Raw genomic sequence first — 21,392 nt, 5'->3', positions numbered from 1 at the left:
ACGTTTTTTACAGGTCTTGAGTTATTTCGTGATATCAGTCGTGAGGAAAATCGTGAAATTATTTAAATGGAATAATGGTTCCAGTAAAGCTGTGTATTGGTCTGATTTAACTTAATTTATTTTTGCAAAATTAGATAAAAAGCGTGAAGATGAGTGGCGGTAAGACCTTTGCCCAGCAGTGGGTCACTCAATTGGCTATATATTTGTAAAATATTTGAGTAACTATCTGTGTAGGTTGCTGAGGCGGAGCCAAGTAGGAAATTAATCAAGTTCTTTTTGAAAAAGTATATTGTTCAATTATTATTACGTAACTAATTAAAAAAAAGAATATATCAATGGAATACCATCAAGTTATAAAGGTATACCAAAACTAAAGTGATATCATATTTTACTGTGTATCTCTGCACAGCTAACTACACACAAAGTTGATCATTGGAATTCCCTAATAGGGGACTCTAAATAAAAAACATAAATCATTTTTTATAACAAATAATAATAATCGTACTCACTTTAAAATCAGCAGATCAATTTGTAAACACACACACACTATCCATTGTACAACACGCACTAAAAAGATCCGTACGATTCGTTGTTCCACGGCAGTGCCCTTACGTTCTTAACAGTTGAGCAGTCTTTTTCTGTTTTGGCACTTTTGAATTTGATTTTGTTTTGAATATTGATTCGAGGATTAACATTCGATAGCTAGATAGGCCGGAGTTAGGGCGGCCGCCCGAGCGGCTTGCGACGTCTGCCTGACGGCCGGCGGGCGGGGATGTTGAAGCCTTAGCACGCCTGCGCAGTAAACTTGGAGTGATACCACCCCAGCCATGGGGATGGAATAGTAAGTTAACTTAAACCTGACTCCCCCATATAAAACAAAAGAAAAAATAAAGCATCAAAAAATAATAAAAATAAAGCTTGTTAATTATTAAATATGATGGTAAGAGTTTAATTAGTGGATGTATCTACTAACAATAGCCATTAAGTTTATTTTATAATACTAACCACTGGATCTAGTTATCTGATTAAGTACTTATATAAATTATTATTATTATTAAAGCCACTTGCACTGTCCAGAGTTAAAAAATTAAATCGTTAGCTCTGGATTTGGGGCGACAGTTTTATACATTTTGACGCTGCTAAATCCTGGGTTGCAAATACAGACAATAAAAAAGCATTCCTAGTTTTTTTCCAAAAACTTATTTGAGCTTGGCATTAGGACACGATGAATAAATAGTGCTTAATAGATGCAAGACCCTGAAAGCCGCGCCGAGCCGCGTCCCGCCGTCCGTTGAACTCGCGTGGATTCGCATCGTCAACGCAAATTGTCTTTTCATTATTCACGCCGCGATTCTTTCGCCCTTTCACATTCCACAATAAAAGTTTGTGCATAAAAATGAAGGGTGCAAGCCTAATCAAAGGACTGTGAAGGCTTCGGCAATTAATCTCGGTGACGCGCCAAAACGTAATGAAAAACGGTACAATTGCGTCGACCTCGGCCGGTTTTGTTTTGACAAAGGACTGTCGTTTGCGGCTCGAGTTTAGGAAGATTTGTGGGGGAACTTGGGCTGTTTTTGATCATTTTAATTAATAATAATGCGCTAATTATAGCTCAGCTACGAATAATTGTACTATTAAAATAATTTTAATCTTAGAAAATACAAATAAAACGTGTTATTTCTTTTGGTACGTACTATGTGCTACTCCATGGTTGAATTAAAAGCCTATCGTTGCTTATCGTTTAACTATATTCCGGCAGACAATAGAACTGATTTATTTTTGGATGTGCTTCTCTTAATTTTTCTTTGCTTCTTCTTGCCTCTTTTTTCATTTTTTTGCTTGCTTTTTTGGTAAAACTATCATTGACATAGATCTCTGTAAAGTATAGCCTGCATTAGTCAATTAAGGCAACATAATTCAAATTTGGTCAAAGTTACCGAAGTGGAATAATAATGTTTATTATTAATATGTAGAGTCTGGAAATAGAAACGCAACTTAAATTATAATCGTCCTTTTCTATCATATCTTAATACTGTAGTCCACCTTCCCTACTTGAATTAACTTACTGTAGTTGTACTGAGTTTAAATAAAATACTGTTTTACTAACATAAGCTGTACAAACGTTTATAAATAAAAAATTGAGCATCTTTTATTAACTATTTACACGAAAACAAAACGCAGAAGCTTCAGCAAAAGTAGATATGTAAATGTTTTCTTATTTGATACAACAAGCAAGATAGCGACAGTATTTCTATTAACGGCAAGCACTCAGTGACTGATATATTACTCTGTTTGTCTAGACCTGACTGGAATTGGATGAATTGATTCAAGTGAAAGTAATAGCGCGGAAAAGAACTTTTGTCGTAACTTTTATACAAACTCATAGGTATCACATTTCGGTTAGGCATTCATTTTTAACTGACCATGCGAAAACTAAACTTAGCGATATGTCCTTCATCATTCTTTAAAAAGAAATATGCATTAAATTTTATCATTTGACTCTGCTAAATGGAGATTGAGTATTAAATAAAAAGAGTAGGTACCTACATAATATTAAACCAAAGAAAGTGACTTCTAACAAATGTGTTTTAGTTTTTACAGAACCTATCAATGGCAATTTAAATAACGTTGAATATTTTATGAAAATAATTAAAAAACAGTATGTAATGCTGATAGAGTGCAAATTGAACTATAATATGTTGAGATGGAAAAGCAATGTCTATTGACGTTAAAATTGAAAGAAAAATTAATTATATGTGCAGTTCAAATTCAAACTCAAAAAGGCACTAGCTTAGTTTACTGCAAATAGATGTACCTACGTGCACCTTTCTGAAAAAAAAAATAGATCAGATACATCTAGTCAATTACCCAAGTAAATGATTTTAGTGAGATTTTTAACATCTTAAAACAATTAATAAAACTATTTTAGCCCTGGACTTAAGTATCTCACTGCGAAATACATTTTTTCCTTTTTATAATGAAATCAGTTTTATTTTTATTCTCATTTTTTATTTAGTTAGTTGTGTTTCTACTTTGTAGCCTTAACGCCTGCCTAATTTCAACGAGGATAAATTAATAATACAAACCAAGAGTGAAGTATTAAATCATATTTTTTTGCAGGAGTTAAGCCATTTTATTCACTGGCAATCCAACCGTAGATACAAGCGCTGAAAAAGGTCGCTTTAATATTTTAACTTTTAAAAATACTAATAAGTAATTAGCGTAGTAATACATTATCAACATATGCATTTTGTGCCATATGACTAAGAACCATTATGCATTGTAACTATTATATATTTTGATGCATAATATTTTATTATTGTATTTTATAATTTTCGGTATTTTAACTATATGTATTTCAACCGATATGTATTTTAATTTTATTCATTATAATACGTACCTCGTAGCTACACCGCAGGCTTCGTCAACGTTACAGGAATAAAATCAGTAGGTTGTACAGTAAAGTCGGTATCCTGACTTTGACCCAATGAAGTGTTACTTTGGGTAATTTAAAAACCTCATGTAGATGGGCCTAGTCTAGTAAAAACACTACGTTGGCGATCAACTAAAAGTAACCATAATTTCATTCTCCATTATAGTCATAATTTCAATGCAATAATAAAATCTGAGCTGAGACCATATTGCCTAACGTTTCTGACGCTCGCGATCCCAATCAAATGACAGTTTTTGTATACGAAATCTGTCATTGCTTGCGATCGTGAACGTCAGAAAATGTGTCTGTCTGTGTATTTAAGCATTATTATTTTTATGAATCATCAATATACATTAGATTCGCGCTGTCATCGTTCATCCACCATTACCTCTCATATTTCGTTTTCTAGAATTTTTTTACCGTACAACGGCAAAAACTACTAGACACTGGCAAAATTGTCCTCCCATGGACAGAGCCATATTTTTTTAAAGAAACAACAACAATATACATTAAACTAGTTTGCTAATATCATTCAGAACGCAAAATAAAAGATATATAATGTCTTTATTCAATTTAGGCTTTAACAAATAATTAACAACTCCTATTTAAAACAAATATTTACTTGACTAACTAATATTATAAAAAAACAATTACAAAACTAAAACTAAATTATAAACTAAATTAAAATTACAAAGTAAAATGTCGTCAAGATTTTCTGCCTTAGTGCCAACCCTGGGGTCACCTGAGGCCAAAACCAGACGAGATGACAGATCTTAAACAAAATATTTGGTGTCTCCTGACCATGGTCCCATTGTCTCAAAAGCAAGCGCCGCAAACTCATGATAATTTGTTAAAGCTGAGTATTTGCGGTGCCTGTTTATCTGAGCCTGTTCAGCAGCCGCCCCAGCTCTGAGCGCGGTGCTCTGAATGTGAGAAGCAGCAAGAGTGTCGACACACACACGTCGCGTCCCACACCAGAGTTCGTCCCAAAGTCCAAGGCACTAAGGTGGCAACATCCGGCCCTTTTCGATCGTCCCTCAACAAACCTTCCTGTATTTTTTTATTCTTCTCCTGTAGTTTTTTTCTTTAATTTTATACTGTAGTATTTAAGTATTTTATTTGCGCATTCTTCTTGGCAATGATGGTGTTTCCAAAAGCGCTGGTAGTTTAAAAAAATTACGTGTAAAAGTGCCCATTGCGGCCTATTTACAGAATAAATGTTTGAGTTTGAATTGCGTCCTTGATGATAAAACATCGACTGCGAACGTTCTGAGGCGTAGAATCAGCGGGTCGTTCACAATTGCGTTCAATTACTTGTTATCAATAGCAAAAATATTTATTAATAACTACAACATCACAAATAATCATAATTCAGAGAACTGTTTATAAAGCATCAAAATTTAAGACATCAGTCTCTATTAGTAATTTAATGTGAAGTGATAGTTGATTCATTCTAAAGTACCTATGTGTTATTAATTTGGTTTCACGAAGGCCGATGGGCGTTTATATAACATCATTTAACGATCGTAAAGACACAGCTCTACCGGACAATAAACTGAAATAAATAGATTCAGAACTACAACTCGACTACGGAGAAAATCGCCGTCTGAAAAGTGAAATATAAAAATAAAATGAATACCGAACATGCTAAATAAAGAACATGACCTACTATTTATTATTAATATTTCCAGAATAAATAGCGAAATAAAATATTTTGTACGCGAGACGAAACTTATACCTTTCGTCATACGAAATAGAACGTATGACGAAAGGTATAAGTAAATTACAATTTTATTCACGCCCTTTAACTACCTCACTTAGGTACAATATTGAAGGAAAATTGACACAAAATCGAATGTAAATTAATTTTATTGAGCTTTACACAAACAAAGAACACGTTCGATTCGCCCATCGGCCTCGGTCATTGTAGAGGTTAATCAGATTAAAATACAGATAGGTGTGAAAAGTCCGCTCGGACCTCTCAAAGAGATGATCGCCAGCATCCGGGGGCATGCACGTGGTGCCGGCGGGTCGCGCAAATCAGACAATGAGATGAAGAAAAAATTACATAATGCGTACATACAAAGAGGTGAACGCTGCGCGTAGTAGTGGTGATAGCGAGCTATCGCCTTCACTCCTAATCATCTTTGCACTAGCCGAAAATAAAGAAAGAGATTCTTGAATCCATGTTTTACATATATAGTCCAATTTTTAATGATTCTTTTATTGAATGAGGTTGAGGTTAAAGCTAAGGGCATCTATATTTTAAATAAATCGATTGTGAAACTAAAAGTGAGATTATTTGTTTCCCAAGAACATAGGTACCTACCCAAAAGGGAATGTTTCTTTTATTGCGCCGAAAAATTATATTCTTCAACTTAATTTTGTGTAAACAAGTTATCTACTCCAATGATTGTCTAACAACTGTATTCTCAGTTGGGGAATAAATAATTTATCAAAAGATTAGTCTGTTAGTGCGGGGTAATCAAAATACCATCGGCAGAAACATTGACAGTAATATTCACAACGCGACGCCTTAACATTTAAAGAGGCAAAAATACCGTTCACTAAAGCATGCAGCTACGAATTTTTCAGTGTCAACCAACAACCGTAATGAGTTCTTAATTAAAGATTAAAATTATGTCCTCCTTTCCGTATCTGAAAATTGTTACGCAATAATCATCATAAGGGTAAAATCGTGTTACCCATCTCTTTATATTTCTAACTCAAAATAGTTAGGAATAATATAATAATATTATGCAGGGAACAGAGAAGGTGATTGCATCTCAGCATAGATGTGGTTAATTGGTTGAGATACGAGCGAGTAAGATACATTATCAGTGAGCAGTAATTAGTAAGTACGTGTAATTGCAACGCCGTCGCAGCATAACCAATTTTAGCGACAATTAATTGCTCCTTAGGTTACGTCACACGAACATTTATCCAAAAAACTGTATTGTAGTAAAGAAAACTTAATAGGTAGTGATGTTTTGCAGACAGTGCCCACCGTATGACAGTGAAACTGATTTTATTTTATAACCTTCTTCGTTAACTGTCCGCTGCTATAAGCCATATCAGTGGTCAATACAATGTTTTTCATATTGTTGTAGTTATAATATTGGTCTCCAAGAATAATAATTGTTAGATAATCCAGCAGTCGGATGATCGAATGTTGTTTGTTGAAGAGACATGGACCATTTCAAATGCATTGCTCTTGGTGCAACTGACACCATCATCTATATTGGAATAAGTTTATTTCCCGTACCTATTTTGGGATAACATTTTCATCTCGGCCAAAGAAATGACTACTTTGACTAATAATACCAGAAAAAGATTTAAGTTATATTATTGTCCATCCCTACGAGTATTAGGTTATTACTTACCCTCACTGTAGGTAGCTGCTATGCACTTGCAATAAATTTCCTAATCAGAAGAATTTACTTAAAGCTGTTGGTGATTTTTACCTATGATCCGACTTCTTTTCCATTTGGGCAACCACTTTTCTTCGCTATATATTAGTTCCGTCCAAGTTAAACAAGTAATTTTACTCGTCAAGGTCAGGTTTATAAAAGGTTAGGAAAATATCTACATCGAAGACACGTTCCAAAAAGACAGCGCGTTAAATAAGAACGAATGAGATGCAAAGAAAATTGTATCCAGATATCTGGTGTCTCCGCGGAAGACATGTTCCATCCAGTTAACTAGTAGTTATCAAGTTTGGTTCCATATCTTGGTTGATTATAGGTTTATTTTCGTCTTAGCTCTCATTCATCAAGCGTTTGGAGTAATATCTTGTACGATAAGAAAATTATTTCCAAATCTGATTGGGCTCCTATTTCACGTATAATAATACAAGTAGTCAGCTTGTAACAATAGCTTGTGCGGAATTGACAATGCGCGCCTTCGTCGCGTGCGCCGCTCGACACCCGATCGGAAGTGCGGGAGCTGTCGGAAGCCTGTACTACAACCACAACTGAAAATTCAAGCGTCTATCCATCGCTTGCAGTTCCAGGGAGTGAGTTTGAGATCTAGCTTAGCAGTGCGCAATGAACATGGGATGGATAAGTAGAGTTGTTGATAAGACGAGCACCGACGCTGGCGACGGGTGCGAGTTCAGTGGCGCGATAGCCACCGGCTGGGATGGCTGTGTCGTGGTACGCCGTAGCGGTGCTAGTCGCCACCGCGCTTGGCGCATCGATTGCGCGTGAGTTTCATTTGTTTTCATAACCGAGCGTTACGAGTGCAAGCGCTCGTTACGTGCTTTGCGAATGTGATGTGCTTAGTGTCCGATCGTCGATTGTTTTTGTTAAGTCTGAAAAAGAGCGACGTTCTGTTTTAAGTTCGATAAAATGGGTTGTACATGGTTTTAAGGTTTCCAGGAAGTGTTGTTTGTTGATTACCTACTAACCATGATTACTTATTTACCTTTGGAAATATTGTTCTAGGGCGGAGGTACCTATTTTCGACAATGTAATCTCTTTGCATGAGCAACTAGATTTATCATGCCGCGTTGCGCCTATGGAAGATTAAAATATCAACTCTCTATCCCGTGGGATTTTCGAAAAGCCCCTTCTTTGCTTTAAAATACATTTCATCAACTATTCATGAGACAGAAAAACTAAATATCGCTGTTTATTTCTTCGACGTATTACAGACCCGAAAATTAGGTTAGATTAGAACCACGACCTCAACAAAAATAAATCTCTACCAGAAAAGTAGTTTTGGTTAGGTTAGAACTGTAACCCTAAAAAAATAAACCGGTACCAGAATATTAGGTTAGGTTAGGCTAGAGCCGCGACCCCAATAAAAATAAATTGCTGCCAGAAAAATAGGTTAGGTTAGAACTGCGACCCCAACAAAAATGAATCGCTACCAGAAAAGTAGGTTAGATTATGTTAGAACTGCGACCCCAACAAAATTAAATTTCATTCAAAAAAGTTTCAAAGAATAAATAATGAAATTAAGTTCTGCCAAATAATCTATCTCTCGATTTTATTTTGTTTAGTTTAATTTTTAGTGGGCTTAATGTAATACTTTATATATATTGTTTGACAATAAAGTACCTACCTACTTATAATATATCTATCTCTTAAATAATATTTCCACATATTAAAATCGGTGATTTAAAAACACTCATGTTAATCATTCGAGGTAATGAACATTCGATGAAATGAAAAAATAGTAAACGTTAACCTTTATCTGATATTCGGTTAAAAGTTTGTCGACATTTCAAGGGTAAACCATTAAACATAAACACTTGAAATGGTTACGCCAAGTAGGTATATTTTGTAACGTCCACAGGAGGTGAAGAGGTAGGTACAGAGACTTAAGATGAAGAGTAACTAAACGCGGTAATCGCGAGTATACAATTATGTCATTATAATGTTGAGATCTGTTTTGTAATACTTACTTATACTTAGTTTTATTCGTGTGCATATACTCGCGCTTGAATATTTGCACGAACAAAGGGGTGTGGTCCTCTAAAAGTATCTTGTCCGCGAAATCTTTGCTGCGATCGTCGTATAATCATAACTAGACCCATTCGATTGCCGGTATTATGCCACAGCATAAGTAAAAATACAAGTTATACGGAATTTTACAAATAATATGGAATTGGTTACATTGACCAACGTGAAGACAGCGTGAATATAATTGGAAACCACCTATTTTGCAATTCATTATCTACATATAGAATAATTTATTTATTACATTAACCGTTGCCCGCGAACGGCGTTAACAAAGAATTATTTAACCGCTAGCACGCAAGATCTACGCAATTTTCCGGGATTGAAACTATCCATGTACTTTCCAGGGGCTCAAACATTCTCAATACCAAATTTCACCTAAATCGGTTCAACCGCTGAACTGCGGCGCAACCGTGAAACGATAACACGCAGACAGACAGTTACTTTTGCGTTTATAATATTAGTACTTAAGGTAGGGAAAGATAGCTATTTCGTGTTAAATGTTTATTATTCGCATTGACTTTTCTTTGTGACATTATTAAGTATGCATCAAAGAGTTCATTTCATATTTATGAATTAACTAGCTTTTACCCGCGGCTTCGCACGCGTAAACTATTCTGTCTGGTAGTTGCAATCGAAATTTTCGGGATTTTACAAAATTCCCCTGGAAATTTCCAAAATTTATAAAGTGGTCTTCATTGAGGTTGTGTTGTGAATAACTGTACAAAATTCAAGACTCTAAACCCAGTGCTGAAGTTTCAAAAAATTTCCCTATCCAAATTCAAATGCAAAATTCAAATTAAAATCATTTATTCAGTAAATAGGCCGCAATGGGCACTTTATACGTCATTTTTTATACTACCCTCTAAGCCCAGCGGTTGTTTTTTCAAGATTTTATCCCTAGGTATCCCGTGGGAATATCGGGTCAAAAAGTCGCTTATGTGTTATTTCAGACGTCCAACTACCTACATACCAAATTTCATGACTCTAAGCCCAGCGGTTGTTTTTTCGAGATTTTATCCCTATCCCGTGGGAATATCGAGATAAAAAGTAGCCTATGTGTTATTCCAGAGGTCCAGCTACCTACATACTAAATTTCATGGCTCTAAGCCCAGCGGTTGTTATTTCCAAATTTTATCCCTATCCCGTAAGAATATCGGGATAAAAAGTATCCTATGTTTTAGTCCAGGTTATAAACTAACTTTTTGCCAAATTTCATCCAAATCCGTCCAGCCGTTTCAGCGTGAAGAAGTAACAAACATACTCACTCACTCACAAACTTTCACATTTATAATACTAGCTTTTACCCGCGGCTTCGCACGCGTAAACTATTCGGTCTGGTAGTTGCAATTGAAATTTCCAAATTTATATCGTGGTCTTCATTGAGGTTGTGTTGTGAATAACTGTACAAAATTCAAGACTCTAAACCCAGTGCTAAAATTTCAAAAAATTTCCCTATCCAGATTCAAATTCATATCATTTATTCAGTAAATAGGCCGCAATGGGCACTTTTACACGTCATTTTTTTAAATACCAGCACTTTCGGAAAGACCATCATTGCCAAGAAGAATGCGCCGCAAGAAGCTTGGCAGAATGTCATTTTTTCAAAATAAAATAAGTACTAATAAAATACTTAAAAACTACAGTAAGTATACAATTAAAGAAAAAATTACAAAATAATAATAACAATAATACACGGATGTATGGGGTCCCTTAGTTACAAAACTATCCCGTGGAAATATCGGGATAAAAAGTAGCGTACTTATGTGTTATTCCAGACGTCCAGCTAGCTAGATACCAAATTTCATGACTCTAAGCTCAGCGGTTATTATTTCAAGATTTTATTCCTATCCCGTGGGAATACCGAGTCAAAAAGTCGGCTATGTGTTATTACAGACGTCCAACTACCTACATACCAAATTTCATGACTCTAAGCCCAGCGGTTATTATTTCGAGATTTTATCCCTATTCCATGGGAATATCGGAATAAATAGAAGCCTATGTGTAATTCCAGAGGTCCAGCTACCTACATACCAAATTTCATGGCTCTAAGCCCAGTGGTTGTTATTTCGAGATTTTATCCCTAGTTATCCCGTAGCAATATCGGGTCAAAAAGTCACTTAAGTGTTATTCCAGATGTCCAGTTACCTACATACCAAATTTCATGACTCTAAGCCCAGCGGTTATTATTTCGAGATTTTATCCTATCCCGTGGGAATATCGGAATAAATAGTAGCCTATGTGTTATTTCAGAGGTTCAGCTACCTACACACTCAATTTCATGGCTCTAAGCCCAGCGGTTGTTATTTCAAGATTTTATCCCTAGGTATCCCGTGAGAATATCGAGTCAAAAAGTTGCCTATATGTTATTTCAGACATCCAACTACCTACATACCAAATTTCATGACTCTAAACCCAGCGGTTGTTATTTCGAGATTTTATCCCTATCCCGTGGGAATATCGGAATAAAAAGTAGCCTATGTGTTATTCCAGAGGTCCAGCTACCTATATACTAAATTTCATTGCTCAAAGCCCAGCGGTTGTTATTTCAAGATTTTATCCCTAGGTATCCCGTGGGAATATCGGGTCAAAAAGTCACCTATATTTTATTCCAGACGTCCAACTACCTACATACCAAATTCCATGACTCTAAACCTATCGGTTGTTATTTCGAGATTTTATCCCTATCCCGTGGGAATATCGGGATAAAAAGTATCCTATGTTTTAATCCAGGTTATAAACTAACTTTCCGCCAAATTTCATCCAAATCCGTCCAGCCGTTTAAGCGTGAAAAAGTAACAAACATACTCACTCACTCACTCACTCACTCACTCACTCACAAACTTTCACATTTATAATATTAGTAGGATAGTAGGATTAACTTAATTTTTTGCTTGATAAGTTATCCTGTGTACATGTTTTTGTTTCTTTATATTTGTACAATAAAGGGTTTGTATACATTATATGTATTTTATACATCATAAAACTATTTATAAGTCAAGAACACAGCCGTAATTTTGAAAGTTACGCTTCACTGCATAACCTGTCCAATTTCTTAGCTTCGTCTCGTGAATAATTAAGTGCTCGATTTCCTGGCTCTTTAATGTTTCATTTTTATAAATAATTTTGTATCCCTGTGGATGAACGTTGCCACTCAAATTTTATTCCTCGCGGATGTTTTCGGGCGAAAACTGAAGGTTTTACGATTATATCCGGACGTCAGACACAGATATCCGTGGCCGGGGTATTTTTATGTTTTGAGGATAATAAATCATCTGTGGCAGCCTATGTCCAATCGCTTATCTACGTTATCTAGTGATAAAAATATGATCGCAATTTGATCCTTAAATTTAAATATTGCTGAACACACTTTTTACAATGGAATTTAATTTTTTTTTTTTCAAAGTAGTATACCTATGTTTTCAACTGACTTCAAAAAAAGGAGGAGGTTCTCAATTCGTCTGGTTGTTTTTTTTGTGTGTTTGTTATGCGATAACTCCGCCAATTGTGGGCCGAATTCCAAATTTTTTTTTTGTTCTTATGGACATACTTCCGAGGTGGTCCCATTGACATTAAGTCAGGATCTAATAATGGAATCTTAGAGAAATAGAGGGCAACCCTTGAATTTTTAAATCACACCTATAGCGATTTGGCTTTTTTAACACCAAGTTAAGTATTTACATTCAGAAAGTATCATTTAGTAAACTGGACCTGATAAAGAAGACCGTAGGTACCGGTCGGTACTCTGTCATAAAATAATATAACTATGCCGTGTTTGAGCTCAAGGTAGGTAATCGTTGTGAGATGCACTTTGAATACGAATCACCAAAAACCACGAAAATATTTTTTTACAAAAAATGGAATCGACTTCAAATACCTACCTTGAAAATAATTTTCTACTGGTTTGAAGTCAGTGCCTTAGCACGAGCCAGCAGGAGTGATTGAAGCTCAAAATATAGTATTTAGGTGAGGTAGACGACTAATAGTTCCACTCCTGCTGGCTCGTGCTGAGGCACCGACTTTAAACTAGTAGAAATTTATGTTCAAGGTTTTTGAAGTCGGTTCCATTTTTTGTTAAAAAAAATTGACATAAAAAGTCTCGAATGCCAATGCGTTAATGCCAATAATTATACTCGTAAGCGTCATAATAATTGATAGGTACTTTAACGCGAACCCATCTAAGAAAGTTTTGGAAAAAATATGGCTTTTCCTACTCATAGAATCAAGAGCACAATCGATTCCGAAAGTTTAAAAAAATGTCCCCAAAAAAATTACAGTTTTGTTACGTTTTATTCATAGCAGTATGGGAGTAACAAAACTGACTCATAAAAATTTGTATGAAAAAATGGGGTAATTTTATTCAACTATCGGAATCGATTGTGCTCTTCATTCTGAGTAGGAAAAGCCATATTTTTTCCAAAATTGAAAAAAAGGGACATCTGTACACGAAAACGCCCGTTTGCAACGTCTGCTCTTTACAACTAAGAACATTTGTAGACACTAATAGATTTCTCTATCTCGGTGCTCAAATATGAGCACTTCCTAAGTTACAGAAAACCAAATTGAAGATTTGCCAAAGAGCAATGGAGCGCAGTATGCTTGGAGTGACCGGAACCGAAAACTACACTGTGCTTCAGAATATGCATATTATGCTTGCATAATATATCATTATCGCTGCAGGAGCCAAGACTGCTAAGTTAAAGAGAGACTAGACAAGAAAGTGGGCTGAAATAGCCTGACTGGATACAAGAAGATGGTTGACGGTGACGTGATTTGCTAAGAAGGCGCTGGAAGGACGACCTAGACGTGTTCATTAATATCTGATCGAACCTCACACGTGATCTTTCGCCGTTTACGGTTGTTTTTGCAATAAAAAAACTACGTAAAGATACATGTCGAACAACGTTGCCGGACCACGCTGCTGGAGGGCAATTAATGTCCATAGTTAATGTTGTTTTGAACTTTTGCTCTGACCGTGATGCCTGCAAAGGACTTGAAATGGCACACAAATTAGCTAACACATGCCTACTACAAAAAAAGATACGTATTTTCTCCTGTAAGGTTCGTTTTTATATTGTTTTGTTCCGTGACCACAGACAAAAACAGCTCGGACAGTTACATAATACGCGGTTTTTGCGTGCGGCATTCTAATACGAGCAATGTGGATGCAGCGACATCCTTACGCTTACGACACCGTTAATTGGAACTGGGGTAGCATTTGCATTTTGATTGCGCTATCCTAATTGGGGCGTTCAAAATTAGAACCCGTTGCTGAACCATATTGTGAGACATTTTGTTTTTAGTTGAAATTACGTAATTTTTGCGACTATTTTAGGTGTGTGAAGTTTTGCGTTGAGAAAGACAGAAAAAAGTACAAGGTTGGGAGTTCTTAATATTAAATAATTAAGTGTCCAAAAAACACAAATTTACCTACTGCTACCCCTATTGGTACTTCTGCTTAGACAACCACTTTGAAGGTCTTTTTAAATCTCTAATTTTGTTTTCAAACAGTAATTCTTTATTGGACACCACATTATTAACCATTCAGAATAATAGCAAGTAGGTACATTAAGAAAATGTACACGGCAAGAAATGGGCGGCCTTATCGCTATTCACGCCAACACTTAGGCGGTTGTCAGACTGCTCATCACATCGCAGCGGCGTCCGGTGCGTGCGGTTTTTAACTTTGTAAACTGTAGAATTTTGATTTGTACACAAAAACCGCATGGTGTAACATACTGACTCATCTCTCCGTGGAGGTGCGAATCGCACGGCGGTTCGCACCGGACGGCGATGCGGTGCAGCACGCAGGGCATACCACATTGAACGCCATAGAAATGAACATAAGAAGCAAATAAACATGGTTCTTCGTGCACCGCAGTTCCGGACGGAGATGCGGCGCAAATTCGCATGGTGTGAGTCGTCGCCGCACGCGAATTCGTCGCTCCGCACGCATAAACGAGATGCGGCGGCAGTGTGACTGACAACCGCCTTAAATAGTAAACTAGTAAAATTCTCAAAATTGACACTACTTTAAGAAAAACTTATACGTAGTTCAAAATCGATAAAATTAGCTGTAGTAAACTTTATAAACATTATTTCAAGGTTCAATTTTGTTGACGTATAGATTTAAGACATAGGTCGAAGTATATGCAAGTTGAAGTGGCAATGGGCAGGATACATCGCTCGAAGAACAGATAACTGTTGGAGAAGAAAAGTCGTCGAATGACGACTACGAACCGGAAGACGAAGCGTTGGCAGGCCTCCCACTAAGTGGACTGACGACATCGTGAGAGTTGCGGGCAACTGGTAGATGCAAGTTGTCGTTCATTGTGGCGTTCTACGGGGGAGGCCTTTGTTCAGCAGTGGACGTCTTTCGGCTGATGATGATTGATTTTAGATACGAGATGTTCTCAAAGTAGTGTAGAGGTATACACATCAAGAAATATTATTTATTATTACCATATTGAAATCTTTTCACTGTGTACAAGTTCACTGTTTAAGTTTAATTATGTATGTAAATCATAACCATTTCATCTACATTTTCAGTAACACTCATCCCATATCGCCAGCCATCCACTGAAACAACAATAAAAACGAGTCGCATACTCAGAACTCTTAAACGTGTATGTACGTAAGTCTACGGTTTACAGGTATTACACCTATAGGTGGCGGTGGCAAGCTCTTGTAAATAGCGACAGCATTTTTTTATGTTTACTGTCTTTTTTTAGTATAATTAATTCTACTATTTTAAAAACTGGTGAATCAATTTTAATTCAATGTGAAATAACAGTTAGTGACATTTATTCAGCTGTGTCAACCTTTGATTAAAGAGTTGAACGTGGAAGCATTTTTGTGCATAAAAGCTATTTTATGCTCTTGTTGTACAATCTACTATTTCAAGTAAGTTACCGAAAATGTAAATGCTAACAACATACAGAATCGCCGTTGCCAAATTTTATTTTCACGGTAATAATTTCAAAAATCGGACACGTTTAGTTTTGATCACAAATAAAACTCAATTGTCATTTATTTCGGAAATGACGCAAAGCATTCAAATTGGTTCATCGGTTCTATTTTAATTAAATATAAATATCTAAACAACGGTCTGAATTATACAACTCGTGTGTACCTTCATTTTATGTACATATTTGACAAGACAAGCTATTAGTAGTGATCCATACATTTCTGAGTATTACATTTAACTGTAATGGCTTGTTAAAAGCAGTGGTAACCTAGTGGTTATATTATAACCTCTCACGCAAAAGGTCTCAAGCCCAGGTTTGTAAAACACTAGTGGTCTAACTTTAACTGTTTAAAAGATAATCAAGACTTAAGATAATTAATTATGCGAGGTAAAACAGCTCAAAAGTTCCAGAGCCAAAATGGCAAAAACAGAACGCTTATAGTTTCGCCATGTCTGTCTGTCTGTCTGTCCGTCCGTCCGCGGCTTTGCTCAGGGACTATCAATGCTAGAAGCTGTAATTTTGCACGGATATATATGTCAATTATGCCGACAAAATGGTACAATAAAAAATAAAAAATAAATTCGTTTTGGGTACCTCCCATAGACGTAAAGTGGGGGTGATTTTTTTTTCTCATCCAACCCTATAGTGTGGGGTATCGTTGGATAGGTCTTTTAAAACCATTAGGGGTTTGCTAAGTATGACGATTTTTCGATTCAGTGATTTTTTTGCGAAATATTCAACTTTAAAGTGCAAAATTTTCATGAAAATCGAGCGTCTAAAATCTAAACCGGTGGGTGGAAAAATTAGAAAAAAATCAGGATGGTAGTCATCATCATCCCAGCCTATATATACGTCCCACTGCAGGGCACATTCCTCCCCTCAGAATGAGACGGCTTGGGCGGTAGTTCTCACGCGGGCCCAGTACGGATTGGGAACTTCACACACACCATTGAATTGCTTCGCAGGTTGGTGCAGGTTTCCTCACGATGTTTTCCTTCACCTTAGTAAGGATGGTAGTAAGTATATCAAACTTTCAAGAAAAAGTATACTTAACGGCTAAGTTTGCTTGAGAATTATTAGTACTTTAAGAGTAAATAGCAGCCTAAGGTATAAAATATACCTAAACTTGGAAGATTCCGTATAAAATACGAAATCCTTAGAAAAATATTACTTAATTTTTTCGTAATGGCTACGGAACCCTATTTTGGGTGTGTCCGATACGCTCTTGGCTGGTTTTTATTTAAAGTCTGTAACTAAAGTGTACATTGTGTCTCACCCCAATTTCAGTCGTCAGGTTTGTGGATTTAACAATTTGACCTTTAAAAATGATTGTGAAGGTACATATTGTACAAAAAAAACGAGTTAGCTAAAAAGATAATTACCAGCTAGTTTCTATAAACAATGAAATATTTAAGTTAACGGAAATCAAGAAAACACGGTGTATAAACGTTAAAGCAAACGCACAATTTAATTGGATCTGAGTATCTCAGAACTTCCATTGACAGTATGACTTTTTGAGAATTCAGGGAACAGCGTAATCAACGCCGTTGGCCCTTTTTAAAATGGCCCAAGATTCTGATACAGTTTTTTAGTTATGTGGTAATACAGGAACTAACAGATAATCGAAAACGACGTCAAACTCTACAGTCAATTCGTAAAAAATGACACCAGGGAAATGAGGCGGTTCAAACGAAATCGAATCCTAAAATCTACATACATCTAAATTATCTAGAGTTCAAACCTCAAAGTACTCGTACTTGCGTATGGGCCGTCTTTAGCTTAGCTTTGATTTAATTTATTATTCCACTCTGTTGAGAGGCGATGTAAAGTCGAAAATGTCGAAATTTGCTCCGTTCCTACAAAGTTATAGGGACATAAGTACAAAACACTCACACAATTAAACATATCCACGAACAATGCTGTCTTAGCTTGTCATATTTTGGGCCGAAAATGCTTGCATTACTAATCTCCTGACATAATGTTTAACCTGGCAAGAAATTATTCCTTTGAAACCTTTACACTTTTGAACCGTAACTCATGTAAACCCTACAGCATGTAAAGAAAACCTTTAATTTAGGTCATTCATTACGATATAAAGAATGCTAAGATATTGCCACTCAAGAATATTAAGAAAACTCTTTGCTCTATGCTCTTTCTAATTTAAAATGAAAACGGGCGGCTCTTGCAGACACTGAATGAAAGTCCGCAGACATCAAATACTACAAACCAAGAAAGACAACCATTCGAGATTTTTTTTTACGATGAAATTTTTAAGAGCTACTGTTTTATAAATGTGTTTCTATAGTAACATCTATATGCATCAGTGAATTATTGTACAGGATTTTTGTTACTCGTTGTATATTTAAATTAAATCGCATGCCCTCGTCGTGTCGCAAATTAAACTCACAAGTGAAGATAATGGATCACTTTAAATATAAAAGTTTGCATAATGCATAGTGACCCTTTATTTTTGCTCCTCACTATACCGGGTGTGGTCTGTAATTATGAGCAAATAATTAAAACATAGATCATACTCCTCAAACTTGAAGAGGACGTTCTATGTTTTGATTTTTTGCTCGTATTACAGGCCACACCCGGTATGTATACTAACAATCAAATACGCGCTAACTTTAACTTTCACATTTACTCATACTTTATTGGCAAGGACATTTTTTTGGCAGCCGAAAAACAAGTTTTGGAACAGTCGTCATGCGGCCGTGTGTGGGTGACGGTGCACTCGCCGGAGATAAACCTGGGCAACCGAGTTATGCTGGTGGATGCCGTGGAGCTGAACTGGGACTTCACTGACTGTCCTATCCCGAAGCAGGTAGATAATAAGGGGGCATCCATAAATTATGTCACACATTTAGGGGGGTCAAGCGGTTTGATGAGCGGCAATAAGTGTGACAAGGGGAGGGAGGGCTAAAAATGGTCAAAATTAGTGTAACGTAATTTATGGATGGGCTCTAATAATAATACATATTATAAATATCATGGGATTCTTGACACCAATTGTCCTACTCCCAAAGTAAGCAAAACTGTGGACACTCGATAACGGATAAACATAGGTACTTAAATACCTATTATCGAATCCGGGACCGGTCCGGTCGTAAATTTACCGAAAGTATACGATTAATTGTTAGTCTTACCCCATTGTCGATAGTTTTCATCTACAACAAGCTACACTATCGATAACACAAGTCAAGGCAATAGTGCAATACTTTGAGCAGGCCGACAGCGTTTCCGCGTTGTATGGTAATGACAATACTTAACCGAAGGAAGAAACAAGCCTTGAATCACCTATGGAATATGTCTTTATGTATATTTTTTGTTATTTCATACTTAAAAAATTAAAGCATGTTCAATGTTTTAGACTATCGCGGTCATTACTAATTTTCACTTTTCTAACTTAGTCACAATGATTGAATTACTTAAATGTATGTAAGTTAATCACATCGTAAAAATATTTATTTCCATCAAACCGTTTATCGTGATTGTTCTTGACGTTTGATACGGCAGTAATAAATTCCAATAAATAAAGGCAGTCCACTCTGTTTAAATAATTCAGGGTCTTTATGTAATTAAGTCATAAAGAAAAATACGTCTGCCATCTTCCCCTCTGAATGACTGAAATGTTTCTCAATATCAAGGTTAATTCCAGTTATAAGAGTAAAATTAACTCGGTAGTCAACAGCAATTTATGACGTATAGTCCAATGTACACGAATTGTAGTTTTCTAACATGCCATATTTAGCTTCCCTTACATAATGATGACTCGTGAATCGGACGTCACACGTCAATTGAAGATCACACTTTTTATTTACCACTCGTATCTGTATGTAGGCCGAACTCTGTCATCTACTATTATTGTAGTTCAACACCTTACGAAACGTAATAACAGTGGAAGTATTCAATCATCTTTACTACTCAAAGTCGTGCATGGCATCGCGTCATAGTATTTTACTATGATCGCATGTTGGAAACAAAACGCTAATAACACTTTTCTAATGTAATAACATGAAGTGGCCACTGGAATATGCGTGATTATGAACACGAGACGGTTTAGACTAGACGATTCCATGACAGTGGTATGATTACTTCACGATTGATTAACTTGGCTTACCACCGCGTAACGCGGCGGAACTATTTATAACATCTAATTTACACTTTGCTGATACTCTCTTTTGACACGATAATTAGCAACAGTCCATGACATATTGTAGTAAACAGACCTGAGCTGTCTGGCATGGAGTATTTTAAAGAGAATTGTTTAGAAGCGAAGATCATATTTCATGGTAATCTGATGTTTTTACGAAATTCAAAATTTAATACCTCATGTGCCAGTAATGATGCTTGAAGGCAGAATAAGCAAGTAAACTTAGTAACTTAAAAGTCTTAACTGCCACAATATTGGTGTAATGACACAAAATATTCAGTTCCTAAAGAATAAGTTTTTCTTGCATTATTTTCACGTTCAACTTATTTACTATATACTTGAGATGAATAATAATAATTTTCAAACTATTAGAATGTTCATACATACAGCTGAAATAGTACGTGAGCCACTAGTTTCCACAAAATGACTGACTGAGAAAAATCCATTGTGACACAGACATAACCCATTTTGATTAACTTTCTGTCGCAAAACGGAATATTTCAAAACTGTGTTACTTTCTGGACTCTGTAGACATTCGCGCGCACTCGCAACGCTACTTGACAAAGTTAAACGATACGCTCAACTGTCCACAGGTTGGCCTGTTCGACAGCCGACCAGGGTCATGGGACAACGCGGTCCAAGTATACTCAATAGACTCTGAAGAGGGTTACGTGATTACCAACGTGTCCCTTGGAGCAGGCGCTTTACCCGCGGGGTGGGACAGAGGAGTAGGGTTAAAGGGACCACATTGCCTCTGGCCATGGGTGGGCGCCGGGGACGCAAAGATAACATCCTACAACTGCCTCAAAATACAACCCTCTTGGATGGAGGATAACCCGTAAGTATACCTATTTGTGTTGGCAACTTGTTTTCATAACAATGAAGTAGCTATAACTAATACCTTTGAACTAGAAATTCTTGTACAATAATTTACTTTAAGGGTCTCAAAAACAGCTCTGACTAGTTCGGCGAAATTAGATATGTAGGGGTTTTTGGGAGCAAACAATCGATCTACTTGTGGCTTTGTCTATTCATTGGGAACGCATTTTAGCGTGTGTTTAGCGCGAGTGAAGTTTGCTCGCCCAAATTCGCTTTAATTTTGTGTTTTACCAAGTACCTAAATCAAAGAAAAGTACCGACAGCTTTAGAATACAGATACTGTTCGGCTTAAAAGTCCAATACTTAAGTCCGTTTTGTTTTATAATATGATTTATAGTATAAGTTATAAGTTTTACAGAGGAAGTAAATTTTATTATCAGTTATCTTACGTAAGAAAAGTGAGTATTACGCAGCGCACTTTCTTTACAATGTTTGCTGCGCGAGTTATCCAAAATACGTGAATCAATTTTCTTAACATTTCAAACCGATAT

General features: G+C 36.3%; 2 protein-coding genes across 5 annotated transcripts in view; one reads left to right on the top strand and one right to left on the bottom strand.

Annotated features, from left to right (window-relative positions):
- Window positions 1–756, bottom strand: part of KaiR1D (Kainate-type ionotropic glutamate receptor subunit 1D) — a 39,129-nt gene extending 38,373 nt beyond the window's left edge. For all 4 annotated transcript variants that reach the window (XM_074099326.1, XM_074099325.1, XM_074099327.1 and 1 more), the window contains exon 1: window positions 510–756. The gene's annotated coding sequence lies outside the window, so the exon portion shown is untranslated. The remainder of the gene's footprint in view (window positions 1–509) is intronic.
- Window positions 757–7,553: 6,797 nt separating this feature from the next.
- Window positions 7,554–21,392, top strand: part of LOC141435969 (uncharacterized) — a 30,402-nt gene continuing 16,563 nt past the window's right edge. Inside the window, exons 1-3 of the mRNA XM_074098786.1 lie at window positions 7,554–7,637; window positions 18,548–18,693; window positions 20,616–20,860. Coding sequence (XP_073954887.1) covers window positions 7,574–7,637; window positions 18,548–18,693; window positions 20,616–20,860 — 455 coding nt within the window. The 5' untranslated portion in view covers window positions 7,554–7,573. The remainder of the gene's footprint in view (window positions 7,638–18,547; window positions 18,694–20,615; window positions 20,861–21,392) is intronic.

The sequence above is a fragment of the Choristoneura fumiferana genome, chromosome 16 (assembly GCF_025370935.1).
Source record: "Choristoneura fumiferana chromosome 16, NRCan_CFum_1, whole genome shotgun sequence".
NCBI lineage: Eukaryota > Metazoa > Arthropoda > Insecta > Lepidoptera > Tortricidae > Choristoneura > Choristoneura fumiferana.
The sequence above is the reverse complement of the archived record's forward strand: the minus strand, read 5'-3'. Positions and strand labels throughout refer to the sequence as shown.